Source organism: Diplotaxodon limnothrissa, linkage group LG7 (genome assembly GCF_057381915.1).
Source record: "Diplotaxodon limnothrissa isolate DT_005_m linkage group LG7, D_limnothrissa_male_GT1.1, whole genome shotgun sequence".
NCBI lineage: Eukaryota > Metazoa > Chordata > Actinopteri > Cichliformes > Cichlidae > Diplotaxodon > Diplotaxodon limnothrissa.
Window position 1 is genome coordinate 25,979,856 of NC_140602.1, and position 15,053 is coordinate 25,994,908.

At 39.1% G+C, this 15,053-nt stretch overlaps 1 protein-coding gene across 1 annotated transcript in view; it reads left to right on the top strand.

Annotated features, from left to right (window-relative positions):
- The first annotated feature begins 6,115 nt into the window (after positions 1 to 6,115).
- Positions 6,116 to 15,053, top strand: part of LOC146628370 (chemokine-like protein TAFA-5) — a 38,167-nt gene continuing 29,229 nt past the window's right edge. Inside the window, exon 1 of the mRNA XM_085357043.1 lies at positions 6,116 to 6,206. Coding sequence (XP_085213169.1) covers positions 6,116 to 6,206 — 91 coding nt within the window. The remainder of the gene's footprint in view (positions 6,207 to 15,053) is intronic.

A 15,053-nucleotide genomic window follows, 5' to 3' on the forward strand; every position in this document is an offset into this window, starting at 1 on the left:
GAAGCTACCGAGCTCCCCCATGTTTTCCCTATTTATGTAAAATTACATGAAAAGTGACACTCTCCAAGTTTAGTTTAACTAAATTTAACGTGTGGATTTTCTAAGCCGATAAGAAGGGGTACTATATTACAAGGTGTAATAACACTGTAGGAGCACTTCTTCATCCCCCCAGTAACTCAGTCTATGCTCCAGAGTGCACTAGGGTTACTGCGCGCTTGTAATATAGTGCCCCTTTTTATCGCCTTAAAAAATCTATACATTAAATTTAGTGAATCTAAACTTAGATAGTGTAACCTTTCATGTAATTTTACATAAATAGGGAAAACGTGGAGGAGCTCGGTAGCTTCTAAAAGGAGCAAAAAGTGGAGGTAGTTGGAATATATGGGAGAGCCTTTCTCTCGCACAAAGACAAGACAGGTATGCATCAACTCTTCAAAGCTAAGGTAAGAACATATCTCAGTATGTAAAATCAGTGAACTACTCCTTTAAGCCCTGGTTTTGCCATCCACTAAAAACAAAAAAAGACAATTACAAACACAATAATGACTTCCTGAACTTGAGAAAAAGCTGCTCAATGAAGAGTGAACATTCAATGTATCTATGCACACATTGAAAGCTCATTTTTTAGCCTTTGGAGTTTTGGAGGAGGATCGTTTCGTCCCAGATTCAGCATAATCTGCTGGATAAACAGGAATGTATTCTTCATGCACTTTGGGTACTCCAAGTGGAGTGCATAAGTCAGTCCAAACAGGAGACACATTGCCAAAGGAAGACTGCAGATGGAATCCATTACCACATTGCCCTCTAGAAGGATCCCCAGCTGGCAGGGGTTCAGTTCTTGCTCTGGACTTCCGTTTTCACCATTGAAGATGATTCCTATTGGGATTTCAAGGTCACCATCAGCAGCATTCTACAGAGGGGGGGAAAAACTGTGAGTTAACCTGTTGGTGGAGAGTAACACAAGTATAAAAGGTCAAAGTATTGTATTTCTATAAATGTTGTTTATTATTTAAGTACAAGTTAATTGTTCAAATAAAATAAAAAAAAACAGGAAAATTTGGGGAATCTGTAAGGCTTATTGTCATTATACAACTGTATAATGAAGTTTGTCCTCTGCATTTGACCCATTCTTCAATGCTGATAAGGCAGCAACCCGTAAAGAGAATGGCGCTGCAGCGGCGCACATGTTAATAAAGTAAACTTTACGAGAGGCCGTACAGGTGCAGAGGAGCGGTGTTCAGCCCCTCGAGCCTCAGCGAGGGGCTGAGTGTCAGAGCTCGGCTGTGCAGAGAATAATGACAGGTTTATTTGTCCGTGTGAACGGCTGGAGGTGCCCGGCCGTGCTCTGGTCCTCCTCCTCTGACCAGGGCCGGAGTCCGGACCCGGGCTAACCCTGAACACGGTTTGGATGTGCTCACATCACACAATGGAACCGCGCGGTTTGGATGGACGAGGAAGATGCTAGAACCATTACGCATGAGCAGGGGTTAAGGCTGTGAGGGTTACAGCCTTAAAACATTTATAATAAATACTTTTCACTACTTTGCGGATTTCACTTATTGCGGGTTGTTTTTGGGACGTAACCCCCGCGGTAAACGAGGGTTCACTGTAGATTGAATTAGCGTGCACATTTGCGTAATGTAACATGCAACTATTTTTGCTTAAAGTTGAAATAAAAAGATTTAACTCACCAGTGTGCGTGGAGGTTTGAGGAAAAGTACTCCCTATCGACTGTAGACTGAAACAAACATGTCCAATCCCAGGCAAAACCACCAAAAACGACTTGTCTTAATTTTTCCTGACAAACAAGTCCAGACGTCTCTTCGGTTCCAGTGCCGGGAAAAATATGGGAGGGGCAACAAAAACTTAAAAATAGTGAAAGTGCTTTCAACTAAACATGATCAGTAAACATCAAATTTACTTTTATTATTTGAGTGTTGAGTTTAAAACTTATTCTCTTATAAAAAATTGAACTTAAACTATTTATTAGAATAAACTTAAAATAGAAAGGACCATGTTAAATGTATTCATTTTAGTGCATCACATGCAAAACAATATAGGTTAAGTGCAAAAAGCTTCCACCAATGAGTTCTGTCTGACACAGTTATATGATTTTAGTTTTACAAAGAAAATTAATTACCATCAGTGATTATAGCTAAACCCTTTGAATGCAAATAACTTTTGGGATTACAGTGTAGTTCTGTGTCTTGTCCATGTGTGATAATGTGTTGCATTGATACATACTTTCAGGATCAGTCAGTTCTCTACACAGCTGCAGTAATGACTTATTTTCTGAATATGAATCTGAGATGGCAGTGAAAAAATGGTCTTTTTGGGAAAATCCATGCCAGATTTGTTTCCTTCAGACAAATGAAAACTTAATTCTGCAGCATCTAGGTTCTCTGGTGAGTAGACAGAACCTTTGCGCACAGGTTGAATTTAGACCTCTGGTTGATTTGATTGACCTCATCTCCTCAGTTCCTTTTCTGTCAGACACTTTTCATTTCCTGTGCTGTTACACACACCAGATAGGTCCTGGCAGCATTCTTGTTGATGTCTCTCTCTCTGTAGATTCATCTCATACAACACCTCTGACTGACAGTTCTGTGGAAAGCTAATTGATGGCAGGAAAACATCAGCAATAATCACTGCCGGCAGAAATCCAGAGAGCGTGACCTGATGAAGACGGATCTCCATCAGAGCAGTAGGGCAGCTCTGATGGAGTTTGTCTGACAGGACGCTGAGAGCTTTGATAAGAGTCTTTGAAAGCAACCTGGAGCCTCTGAAGCTGAGCAATCAATCAGCTGGATGGATTCATTCAGAGAGGTTGAAAAACTGATGCACTGCTGTTACTGTCTTCAAATGTTTCCATCATCAACCAACAGTTTTATTAGTCCTCATTCATCTCTAAATACTGAACACAAAGGAGAAACGTTGCTGCGTGATATTTATCAGTTTGGAAGTTTGGAAAAAAAAATATTGCTGCTTAATATAAGAAAAATTATTTGATAAAATATCTCCCCCGAGATAACTTCAGGCTTTACTCAGTGGAATAGAATCATTCATTCACAAACATTCATATTTGTTTGTTTTTCTTCTTTTCTCCCCAGTTATGAAGACACTTTTGTGATTCATGAGCTCAGCTAAATCAATGAAATTTGGTTGTCTGCACTGTTTCCCATTATAGCTTTCACTAATTATTTACTGTAATAGGTTTGCAGTGTAGCGTTCTTGTGTTGTCTATATAGGTATATGTATATGTGTTCATTACAGATGTTTGTTTTAATAATTTGCTGTTTGTTTTTTTCTGTTTCCTGTCATTTAACTGAAACTAATCACTTAATAAAACCATGATGTGGTACTGACCTCTCCTTAAAAAGAGAAAAAGGAACTTCCTTGGACCTTTTTAGCAAGTTTTAAAATGTAATTGATCAGTAGCGACATTATAGTAGCGACATTATTAGTTCATATGACACAACATGATCAGGGGTGCAACGATGCATCGAGTTAGTTGAAAAATTCAATTATAAAAAAGATTTTATGTATCTTTTTAAGCTATTTTTTGTCTTCTTTTAGGCTATACTTGTTATTTGTAGCTGTCCATCCTAACACAGCAGGCTAAAACAGACTAAAACAGTGATTTTACGTTAATTTACATTTGAAATGTAAAATCACAGTCTATTTATGTGAATTTAATGATATTCTAGAAGACCAGTACAAAACTGTAAAATACACAGTAAAATACTTTTATATCACGATTTTTTTACAGTGTACTTAACCCTATATATGCTACTTTTGTATTTATATTTAACTGATTACCTTTTAAATCTGTTTAAAAGTATTTTTCTTGTATACTGATTGCTGATGGATGCTAATATTTGTGAGGTGATTAATAATTAGCAGCAGTGGTATGGACAGTGATTCAGAGTTAGGAGCATGATTCCTCTTTACTGGAGCAGATCGGCGGGGAGGAGCTTGAAGTGTTGCCAGTGACAAGTTATTCACTTGTAAAAAAAAAAAAAGGGAATAAATAAGATGAAAAATACATTGACCAGCTGCTAAAAACGGCTTGTAAAATACCACGAGTTGTGTGACACTGCATACTTTTAACACAGCAGTGTAACAGCTCGAGCTTGTGGCAGCTACCGGTGCACACTACTAAACCACTTGTTTTGCACATATTCAACTCTGTATATTTTATATATTTTATTATTATTATTATTATTTTATTTTATTTTTTTACTATTTAATTTGTAAAAATGTGTATACACACACACACACACACACACACACACACACACACACACACACACACACACACACACACACACACACACGTAGGAAAATATTTAGTATACACATCCAGAAATGCATACACTATTATATATTGTACATATATTTATTAGTTTCAGGTTGGCCATTCTTGTATTTTGCTCGTTTGTGTTGTTGTGTTTGCACATCTCTGTTGCTTGTGGGGCTCGCACACAAGAATTTCACTCGCATGTGCTGTGCCAGTGTGCCTGCACATGTGATGTGACAATAAAAAGTGATTTGATTTGATTTGATTTGAAAAACATCTCCGGAGCGGCGACAGCTCCGGCTGGAGACTCTGCCGAGGACCGTTAATTTGAGCGGTGGACCTGAAGGCTCGCCGAAACTTCGCAGAACATTCCAACTATAATGTTTACCAAAGCGAGTCACACGAGAAGCCTTTCCTATCAGACAGTCCACAGTTGCTCATGTGGCCCCTGGGAAAACATCTCACCCCTGCTCTAAATGAATGTATAATGAATAAATAAATACACGAAAACATATTTCTGACATTTCTGCTATTTTTCATGTGTTTACTGTCGTATATATAACAAAATAAGGACGATACTGTAAACGTACTTTTGTTCTGCAATTTAAAAAATACCAACATGCCAATGTTAACTAAAGTAGGTTTGCAAATAGTTTTACTTGAAATGGAGATTCCTCTTAATTTCTCTGAACACGTGATATTTTTTTTTATTTCAATGAAAATAAAAAAAATAAAATAAATGATGAATAAAAAAATGTTCTGTTTATTATCAAAAAAAATACATTATTAAAACAAGTTGAAGCCTTAAGAAGACGCTTTCAGTTTCCAGGTTGTGTTTGCGTCCTGTGGAAACTGAGATACCAAATACCAATAATGGAATAATAGCAGTAATTTAAAATAATCTTTTACAAGTGATGAGACTTTTTATTCATGAATCTGAATTTATTGACCGATAAATTCAATTTAATCCCACCCCACACAAACGTCAGAGTCCTCCCCGGAGGTCAGGGACGCTCTGATTCCGTTCCTGTCCATCATGAAGTAGCCTCACTCAGTCTGGTTGTCTTAAATACTGTGCACGCTTTATTTTCCTCCATGGTGGTCTTTGTAACTGGTAACTGGTGTGACGTCAGCTCGTATGTGACTGAGAGAGAGAGAGAGAGCGAGAGCGTGTGTGTGTGTGTGTGTGTGTGTGTGTGTGTGTGTGTGTGTGTGTGTGTGTGTGTGTGTGTGTGTGTGTGTGTGTTGGGGGGGGGGTGTACACAGACCTGCACACATTACCTGCTCTTCATCCTTCTCCGTGCTCATCACTTATCGCCAGGCAAGCACCGAGGCACCGACCAGGATCACAAACCCCGCGGAGAAGCGTAAAGTATGCCCCCCGAGGCGCTTCGGTTTGGACCCGGTGTCTGTTGTTTAATCTTTGGCGGATTTTACGTGGACGAGTTAGTGAATGGATCCAAAGGACACCGAGCCGTAAGTTGCAGGTTAAAGCTGGAAAACTTCTAGTTTGAAGCTTATTGGATTGTGATTCTGCAGCGGAGGACTTCCCACATCAAAAGCTGCTGCTGCCCGCAGAAACCGCCGGGGAGCTCTGTGAGGACCCTGTGATTTCTCGTGTAGTGGATCTCAGATCCCAGATCTCCTCCACTGAAGATCTGTCACTTCAGGCCCGTTTGTGAATACACATCTCGAAGATGAGAGGTGTCTCCTCTCTCTGTCCTCCTCTTGGTCGAATGTGGATGGATGTGGCGTCGTGAGGAGGCACTAGCCTGAGGACAGTTTGGAGTTTTTTGCCCACACATTCTTCACCTCATGCAGTTCCTTCGGCCGGCCTGGGCTCTGACTGCCGCCGCGGTCTGCTTCCTGCTCCTATTGCTCCTCCACAGCCAAATCCTGAGGGAAGGTAGTGTTTCTGTTTTCTGGTTACATAGTTACATACATATGTGCTTGTGTATGTTTGTGGTCAAACTTAGGAGCCAGAGTGCTTCAACAGGTCAGATACAATATGGGAAAAAATGTACTGAAAGGTTTCTGTCTCTGTGGTTTCAGTACCCGGAGACACTAACAGGGAAGTGCATTTGTGCATGCAGTCCCGCGGTTTTAGTCGTCTGTGCAGCGCTTGTGCAGCAGTGATATGGTTACGGTATGATGATGATATGGTAAATTAAGGCCAGAGATGTAAAACAAATGAATCAACATCAGTAGAAACGGACCCTGGTCGGGACGTCCGGGCGGGATAAGGCGCTCAGGAAGCAGTCTGAGCTCCAGCAGAGCTTCGATGTTTTTCGCTGTAGGAAACCGAAGCAATCAGAAACAATCTCAGAGATGAAACACTCTACCTGTCTATCCATCGTGCCACACACAGAGCGACTGTACGGTTCTGTACACATACCGTGCAAGGAAATCTAATGAATGTCATGGCAAGTTATTAAACTTCATTCTTAGCAATTGTGACATTTATTTTGTTGGTCTGGTCGCTCTACTATTGCAGTGTTTCATTTCTAGACTGATGTGCAGGTTTTATCAGTAACAGACACAATAATACAAAGTGTTTATTTTACTAATGTTCTGGACTATTTTTAATCCTTGTTAAAAAGTAGTTTTGATATTTGTATGCTGATCTCTGTTGTGTTAAGAAAATATATGACATAATGTGACCCCGCCGGTACACAGGGTTTAGGCTTGTGCTAAGCTCCACTCTCTCAATGCAGGGGCATTACACTTTTATTACAATTATGATTAGAAATTAAAACTTGACCAAAATTTGATTAGATTCAAGCAGGAACTAGAAAAGTCTCTTTGCAACTCTAAAAGACAACAATCGGGAAAACAAATGTTTTTCTGATGCTTTTTATTATTTGCAATGAAAAGAATGAAGTTATTGATCTTTTCTGAGGGGGGTGGTACTCACACAATGAGGGTAGAGTTAATTTGCTCCTCTGGAGGACTCAGTAACCTTGTACCGTGTTTCACTGTGTGCTGTCATTCTTTCTCCTGTTAACTTCGTCTTGGATTCATCTGCTCTGTGACTGCATTTAACCTCTAACCATCATATTACCATCATCTATTTTTTTTAGTTTACTTTAAGCATTTGATCTTGTTTCCCCACCTAAGAAGTGGTTTAGATACTGCTACTCATCCTCTGAGACCCCTGCAACTTTCTTATAACAGGGTCATTGCTGGTGGATCCCTTATTTTCTTTACTTATCAAATTCTTCATCTTTGATAATGTTCCTTTTCTATTCTCCTATAGCCTCTGAGATCTTTCACTTTAAACGGATCTTCAGATATTGTAGTCTAGATAGTCGGAAGAATCTATCTCTTATTAGCAGTCACTATATCAGTATATGTCATATATCATATCAGATTATTCGTGATATTATTTGTGATAATATGAAGTATTTACGTGACATAAAAGTGTCATATTACAATGTTATAACAATGCCAAGTGTTTACTTGCATAATACACGTGACAGGAGACAAAGTCAGGAAAACAGGAGTTTCATCAGCAATTGCTAACAAAGCACAAAGCTTTGTAAAATATGCGAGAAAACTGTTCCTGCCAAAGGTGGAAACAGTACAACCAGGCTATGACGGCATGTGAAGAGATGATACAAGCAGCTGATGGTATGTGACCTAAAAGTATATAAATTACTCCATCAAACTCTCTCGTTAGGCTGAATATGACAGGAAGAACAAAATAGTGCATGGAAATTAGTAATGCAGTTACATAGTAGTAAAGGAGGACTTTAAGCAGCTGGTTCAAAAGCCGAACTCAACATACAATGTCTCGTGTAAAAAGAGACATTGAAGAGTTCTGAAGAGTTAAAAGGTTAAGTTACTTTAGTTATTATTACTCGAAATTACAGCGCTCTGTCTTTATTCCATATGTAGTGGCGACAAGAACAAAATTCTGTCACGGATACAGATGTTGGTGATCGTGACATTAAGTGCAGGCGATGTCTGTTGAACGTGACCTGTGGAAAAAAATACAAACAGAGAATAAAACGTTGCATTTGCAGGGGGATGATTTATACAAATATAATATTATAATAAATCTTTTATTTAAATTTTTTTTTATAGATTTGAATAATTGCTGTATGTGTGACAATATTCACGAACAGTTTTGTGGAGATTGGCCTGCACATTGAGGAAGAAATAGTGTACATATATGCAAACATACATAATGATCATTATAGTAAGAAGATAGATAGATAGATAGATAGATAGATAGATAGATAGATAGATAGATAGATAGATAGATAGATAGATAGATAGATAGATAGAGAGGGAGAGAGGGAGAGAGGGAGAGAAAGGACAGACAATGGTCTTAATTTTGTTTGTACTAACAAATAAATTGTACTGCTTACAAACTCCAGTCACCAGTAAAACATAATAAATATAATTGTCATTCTTGAAACATTGCATTATTTACATCTTTAGCTGAGTGATTCTTGCCAAAACAAGCAGCACTGCAGTAGTAGAGAAATTCTTTTTGTAACTTCCTTCCGGACTCATCTGGCTGAAATGTCGCCAACACTGTGAAAATTTCAGTGTTCAGGTTTGTTCTGTGGTGGATAGTAAAGAAAAGAAGGAAGTGCAGAGCATTTTTACGAAGCCTTGTCCCTGAAGCACCACACACACAATGCTCCAGCTTAGTGTTGGAGTCCCACTCGTACTTTGCATTCACTAAAAACACTGATATAAAATTGCTCAGTGATCCAAGTGGAAAAGCACCACAGCGTTTACTTTAAAGAGAACAAAAAAAAAAAAAAAATCAACCTGTTCTGCTTCCATCTCTAGCAGCACTGATTTTTCTGTGGTTGTCAGTACTAGTTTGCAAAAAGCACCTCATCAGGGGGTTCTGCAGTGTTGAACATGCCCCTCCTTTGGGATACCAAGAGAGCAGTAACATTAATAAGCTCAAACGTTTCCAATGAAAAGTGAAAATGAGTTAATAAGTTGTGATCAGAAAGGGCCAGTAAAAATTAAACAATGTCTTTTGCCTCTATGGTGTAAGCTGGATCGTGTCCAGTAAGTTGAGCAATTTTAATTTTGGAAAAGTGGACAAAGTTGCAAGGAGCCAGATCTAGTGAACAGGTCAGCTGATGAGCAAACATTTTGTCGATGTAGCCTAAAAAATGCATCTTTAATACAGTTTGTGCCAGCACAGTGTCTTTGCTACAGCCTAGTGCAGCCTCCATGTTGTTGTAGGCTTTCCATAAATATGATTGCAAAAGTCTTCATCAGCAGCTTCTGCAGAGGAAAATCTGCAGGAGAAAGTTTATATTTTAACATACTAACAGTCATGCTGCATCATGTTCACCTGCAGAAAAACAGAGAGAAACATCTGGATGTATTATAATCAGTGTTTTGTTAAGCTGCATTAACACTCAACGACATCATCAGCTGTAATATCAAAAACTGGAACTGATATTATAACAATTTGCATCAGCCAAGAATACAGTGAGAACATATTCAGTTCTCTCATCTTTGGTTAATACTGCACATAAAATCTGCAGTTATTGAAGTGAACTTATTTTTTGTTTACTTGTGGAGTGAACTGAAAAAGATTCCAACGATAATAAAAGTACAGTGAGGGTAGCATTAGTTAGTGTCTTGGTAGGTCTAATGACTTTTCTCAGGGCCTCATCTTTAGCTACTGTAGGTCTTAACATCCATCAGGTCACTTTTCCAGCTAGCCAGTGTTGAAGAACCACTTGCCACTTTTGAGGCATGGAGTAAAAGCTAACAGTCTTTCCTTGGTTTTTGTAATTGCTATTGCCAGGACACAACAAAACTGAGCCCACTTTTTAGACCATACAGTGTGAAAACTGTAATACATTTATGTTTTAAATTATGGACAGTACAAGCATTTCATGCCCACTTTGAGCTCAAGCCCCTTATCCTGTGAAACCAGGCAGACACTCTTTCTACCTTTATGACTTTCTCTTCCAGAGAACTGTTTTGGAATATTTTGTCATTGGCGGTGATAGTGCTGGGATTAGGTTCACAGCTTAAGTTGTTATTATTGTAGGCTCAAGAGACTGGGTGATTTCCCATAATGCACTGGGCTTGACCACTTCCCCCTTTTGTGCTACTATTGCACACCATTAAATTTGATCTACTCTTGCTTGTAATTTGTGTTATGTCCTGTTTGTTATTGTGTTTACCCTATGCAATCCTCTGGTGTCCTCTTCCTCTTACAAGGCAGTTCTTTCTTACCACCATCACCAAGTGCCTTCATAGGAGATTGTTAATTTAGTCTTGTCTCTGTTTAATATTGTTTTTCTACCACAAAGTGTGTTGAGATAACTATTGTTGCTAACTGTTGTCTGCAAAATGATGCCCACCCCACGGACATGCCAGATTAAAACAGACTCGCCTCCAACCCTAAGCTACAAAAAACAGCAAAAACAAAACAAAACAAAAAACAAAGTTAATCATAAAGGCAGATTATAGTGGCAGGTTGTGGTTTTTGCTCAGGGAGCGGTCTGAGGGAGGGCTGATCGGCACAGGTGTTGTACATTCACTAATCCCACCTCTCTCTTGTTATGCGGTAGCCTGCTGGGACCTTGAGGCTCTCTTGCACACAGACTGAGAGGTTACAGCCAGCTTAATAAAGAAGAGCTCAGTTATGATTTGTGTGCAGTTTGGTGTGCTGAGCAGTTATAGCTGAGCACACAGTCTTTATGGTGTGACTGAGGAAATTAACACTGTAGTGTACATCTGAGTGTGTGCTGAGGAGACCTTATGGTTTGTGGGATGACTGTTAAACGGCAAATTTCCCAAGAGAGGTGGGAAACTGAGCACTGTTTTATTGAGTGTAACGAGAGGCCTGTGACTGTAAAAGATTTGGGTTTTGTTTTGAATTCACACACCAGTAAAGACAAAAACTTGAAGAGGGGAAAGAAATGCAAAGAGACTTTATTTTTGAGAAGGGGAAAAGTTTACCAAGGTTTTTATGTTTTCTTGGAACCAATTTCACACCAGAAGTCTAGTCTGTGTGGTATGTAAAAACCACATAAGATTTCAAAGGTTGAGGGTAAAATTTTAACAATTTGTTGTATTGCTTTTACACCCGGATGTATTTTATGTAATAAAATGCAAAGGCCTGAAAAATGTCCTTTTCATGATTTTGCACTAGCTGCATGGTAGTTAGCTTGTTTTGATTAAAGATTTTCTTTTAGTTGTGTGTGATTCAGGGATTTAGGCAGACCTGATGACTGTACTATGAAGCAGGACTTTTCCTTATGAAGTTAAGTTCAAGCTTAACCCTGGGTTTTCAGTAGAGATGGCACGATACCACTTTTTTATGTCCGATACTGATACCGATATCATAAATTTGGATATCTGCCGATACCGATATGAATCCGATATAGTGTGTTTTTTAATCAATAAAACTGTTTTTTTAATATCGTGCTGCATTTTGTATAAGTTCATACTCAAGTTTAAATAAACAACAACACTAAAGCTATTCTGTTATACCTGTATGTAAAAAACACACAGCACCCAAAGTATTTCATAGTTGAGCAACACTGATCAATCTAATAAACTTAAACCCACTCCATCCTCCCTATTCTGGTATTTTAAAGAGTACTTAGAGAAATATTAAGCAACCTAACTAATAGGGTTGCAAACTCCCAGCAAAAAAAAATAAAAAATAGGGAGCCACCCCCCACCCTCCACCTCATGATGCTTAATCTATGTAATCAACTTTAATTTGATGCAGGGTGAAAAAAAATGCAGAGAAATAAATTATTTTTCAAGAATAATTAAATAGATTCAACATCTTTCTTCAACAGAATTGCAGAATTTACCGATGGTACTTTCCCAAAGGAAAAAGTACTAACTTGCATAGCTGGACTGGCCATCGGGCATACCGGGCATTTGCCCGGTGGGCCGCTGGCAATTTTTTGTTTTTATGGGCCGATGGATTTTTTTTTTTTTTTTAGGAAGGGTATAAAAGGTATGAAAGGTGTTGGATTGGCCAATTGGTCATGATTGACTCTGGGCTGGACCAATTACAGCAGAGGAGGCCGGATGCACCCTCCCCCTTGTTTAGCAATCACGTGATTTTCGCGCATTGCATGCCGGGAACTCGTGGCAAAACAATCCAAGTACCGCATCAAATGCAAGCGTTTGCAGCACCGCAAAACGTTCATTCTCCGGTTCCAATACCTTCTTGTTTTTTCTTTGGCGCACAAAAAAGGAATGTACAAAACAAAAGGAAAACAATGCCGGTCCGTACAAAGACAGACTCGACGAAAAGACAAAGAAAAGATACGAGGAAAAATCAAATGAGTGAAAGGGTCAGACCCTTACGAGCACACAGAGTGGACAAAAGACGTCAGCGTGCTGCCCAACTTTCACCACGCTCATATTTATAATTATACGGTTCTTGGAGTGAGTGCATACTGTTCTGAAGGCAGGACTGTGATGCAGTTTTCTGCCTCGCCACTAGAGGGCGCGGCCGTTTTGTGAGTAATGTTTGACTGGGATGGAAAATGGTGTTCATGAAGGCAGTGTGAATCACAAGTTATGCTCGAGAGCAGTTTATGTGGGTTCAATGAGAGTGTGCGTCCATAAGATTGGTGAGTTACAGGATATTTCTTGTGTAAGAAGGATAGCCTGTATGTTTTCTTGCTCTGGACGTCCTCTGTTTGTACATTTTCTATCAGCTAAGTTATCGCTAAGCTAAGCAGGCTAAGCTAAGCTAAGTTCGCCTAGGCCAAACTGAGTTCAGTTTAAGTTGGTGATTTGTTATGTGTATTGCCTTCTTTAGTTGGCATCATAAGTGAGTGGGGCACAAGAGTTAAGTGATGGGAAGATGTTTATTTTCTTTGTTGTCAAATATGGTTCAGACTATAAGTAAAAGCCGCCAGCTTAGTATTAGGGCCTATAAGACAAGTATGTGGCTGTAATATGTTATATGGTGATTATTGTTGTCTATAATTTGATTGTAATTTGTATTCTATTTTCCATTCTGTTTGTAGAACCACACACACACACATACCCACACCCACGCTAAATCTGCCATTAAAGAGCTGAACGATCATCCCCTGTCCTCGTTATTTTCTGGAGGGTCATAGTGGCACTTGACCTGTGCACACCCTGCGATCACCACTGTAGAACTGAACCTCATATCAGAAATCATCACAACACATACACTCATGAAGTTTAGTAACTTCAGGTCACTGCAACAAGCCCAGGTACAGTTTACCGACGGATGGGTACAGGACCTTGAAATGCACCGTGTAGAACGAAAGACCATTGTACGAACAAAGGTTAAGTTTACCAGTCTCACAAATCGTCGTCATAAATACACATTCGTTAACCGTTTATTAATATAACCTTTGAGCTCAACGGTAATTAATTAGTAGTGGAAATAATTTCTGGTAGCATTACAGAAATGTAGCAGTGACAATAATATTGTATGTTGTAATCGTACTGGGCAATTAGTGATACAAAACAACTGTTTTACCCTGTGAATAAAAGTATATGTTTTTGTCAATGTACCATGGTAATAACAGAAGCGAAACACAATATTGTGTCAGGACAATTCACTATTTATGCACAATAAACAAAGGAGCATAGAGCAACAATTTCTGTTCAGCGCCAGACTTGCTTGTAACCTATGTCACTAATTATGTTATGAAAATGACGTATTAACTACTACAAAACTCTGACCTTTGTGGGAATGCTTGGAGCATGTGAGCTGGAGTGTTCTGAGACGTTTATTATTATTATTAAACGTCTCAGAATTTGGTATATCCAGACCATCCGTCGGCTCTTACTTCGGAAACATGGCTTAAAAAATTTCTCTTCAACGACGTAATCTGATAAAAAAAACGATCTCTTTGCCCGTCGGCTTCCCGTGGCTGTCATGCGACCGGCTATTGCAGTTAATAATACAACAGCTTCTTGCCATTTTTTTGGGTTTCTTTTTATTGCTGTGTAACTGAGTTCAATTGAAAGCCTGCGTGCGCTAGTACCTCTTGCCACAAGTTCCCAGAATCTTTTGCGGTTTTACCCCTGAATGACGTCACATTTTAAATCTTTATCCTGGTGGGCCGGTCTCTAGTCAAAATGCCCGGGCCGATTTTTTGTCCCAGTCCAGCCTTGTGTGTAGGGTATATTAGACTTAACAGTTACTATATAGAGTAATGGACTTCTATACATTTTACATCAGATTAAAACTTTGGGTGTAAGATTCAGATAATTATTTATTAAAAGCTAGACATTTTAAATGAGAATAAGAAAGAAAAGTATGTCTTTGTGCCCCCTTTTCCCTGTTAATGCCCTATCGGCATTAAATTCTAACAACAGCTTATCAAGCTTAAACGTGCTGCTGTTGTTCAGCAGCTGGTTTCCTCTTTCTGGTGCAAAGTGGGCCAAAAACAAAGAAGAGAGACGGACTCGCAACAGAAAAGCTGATCAGCTGATCATTAAGCAGTTTCCCGATTGAAGTAGCAGCAGGAAGGGGAGGGAGAGAGAGGCAGTCGCTCCATATATCGGTTGTTAAGCTTAACGTGGGAATGCTTTACAAACATTCAGAGATGAACTTACACACTTGCTTTACTTCTCTCTGGGATAACTTCCTCAGATGAAAGCCGCTCTATCACATGAGGCATACTGCTCCGACGTGCTACGGTTATGAGCAGAGTTACGCCGTGTCACAAGTTTTGTGAGGTGCTTTTTTGATATTTAATGGATCGGATTACATTTTTTATTTCTCCGATCCAGTAAT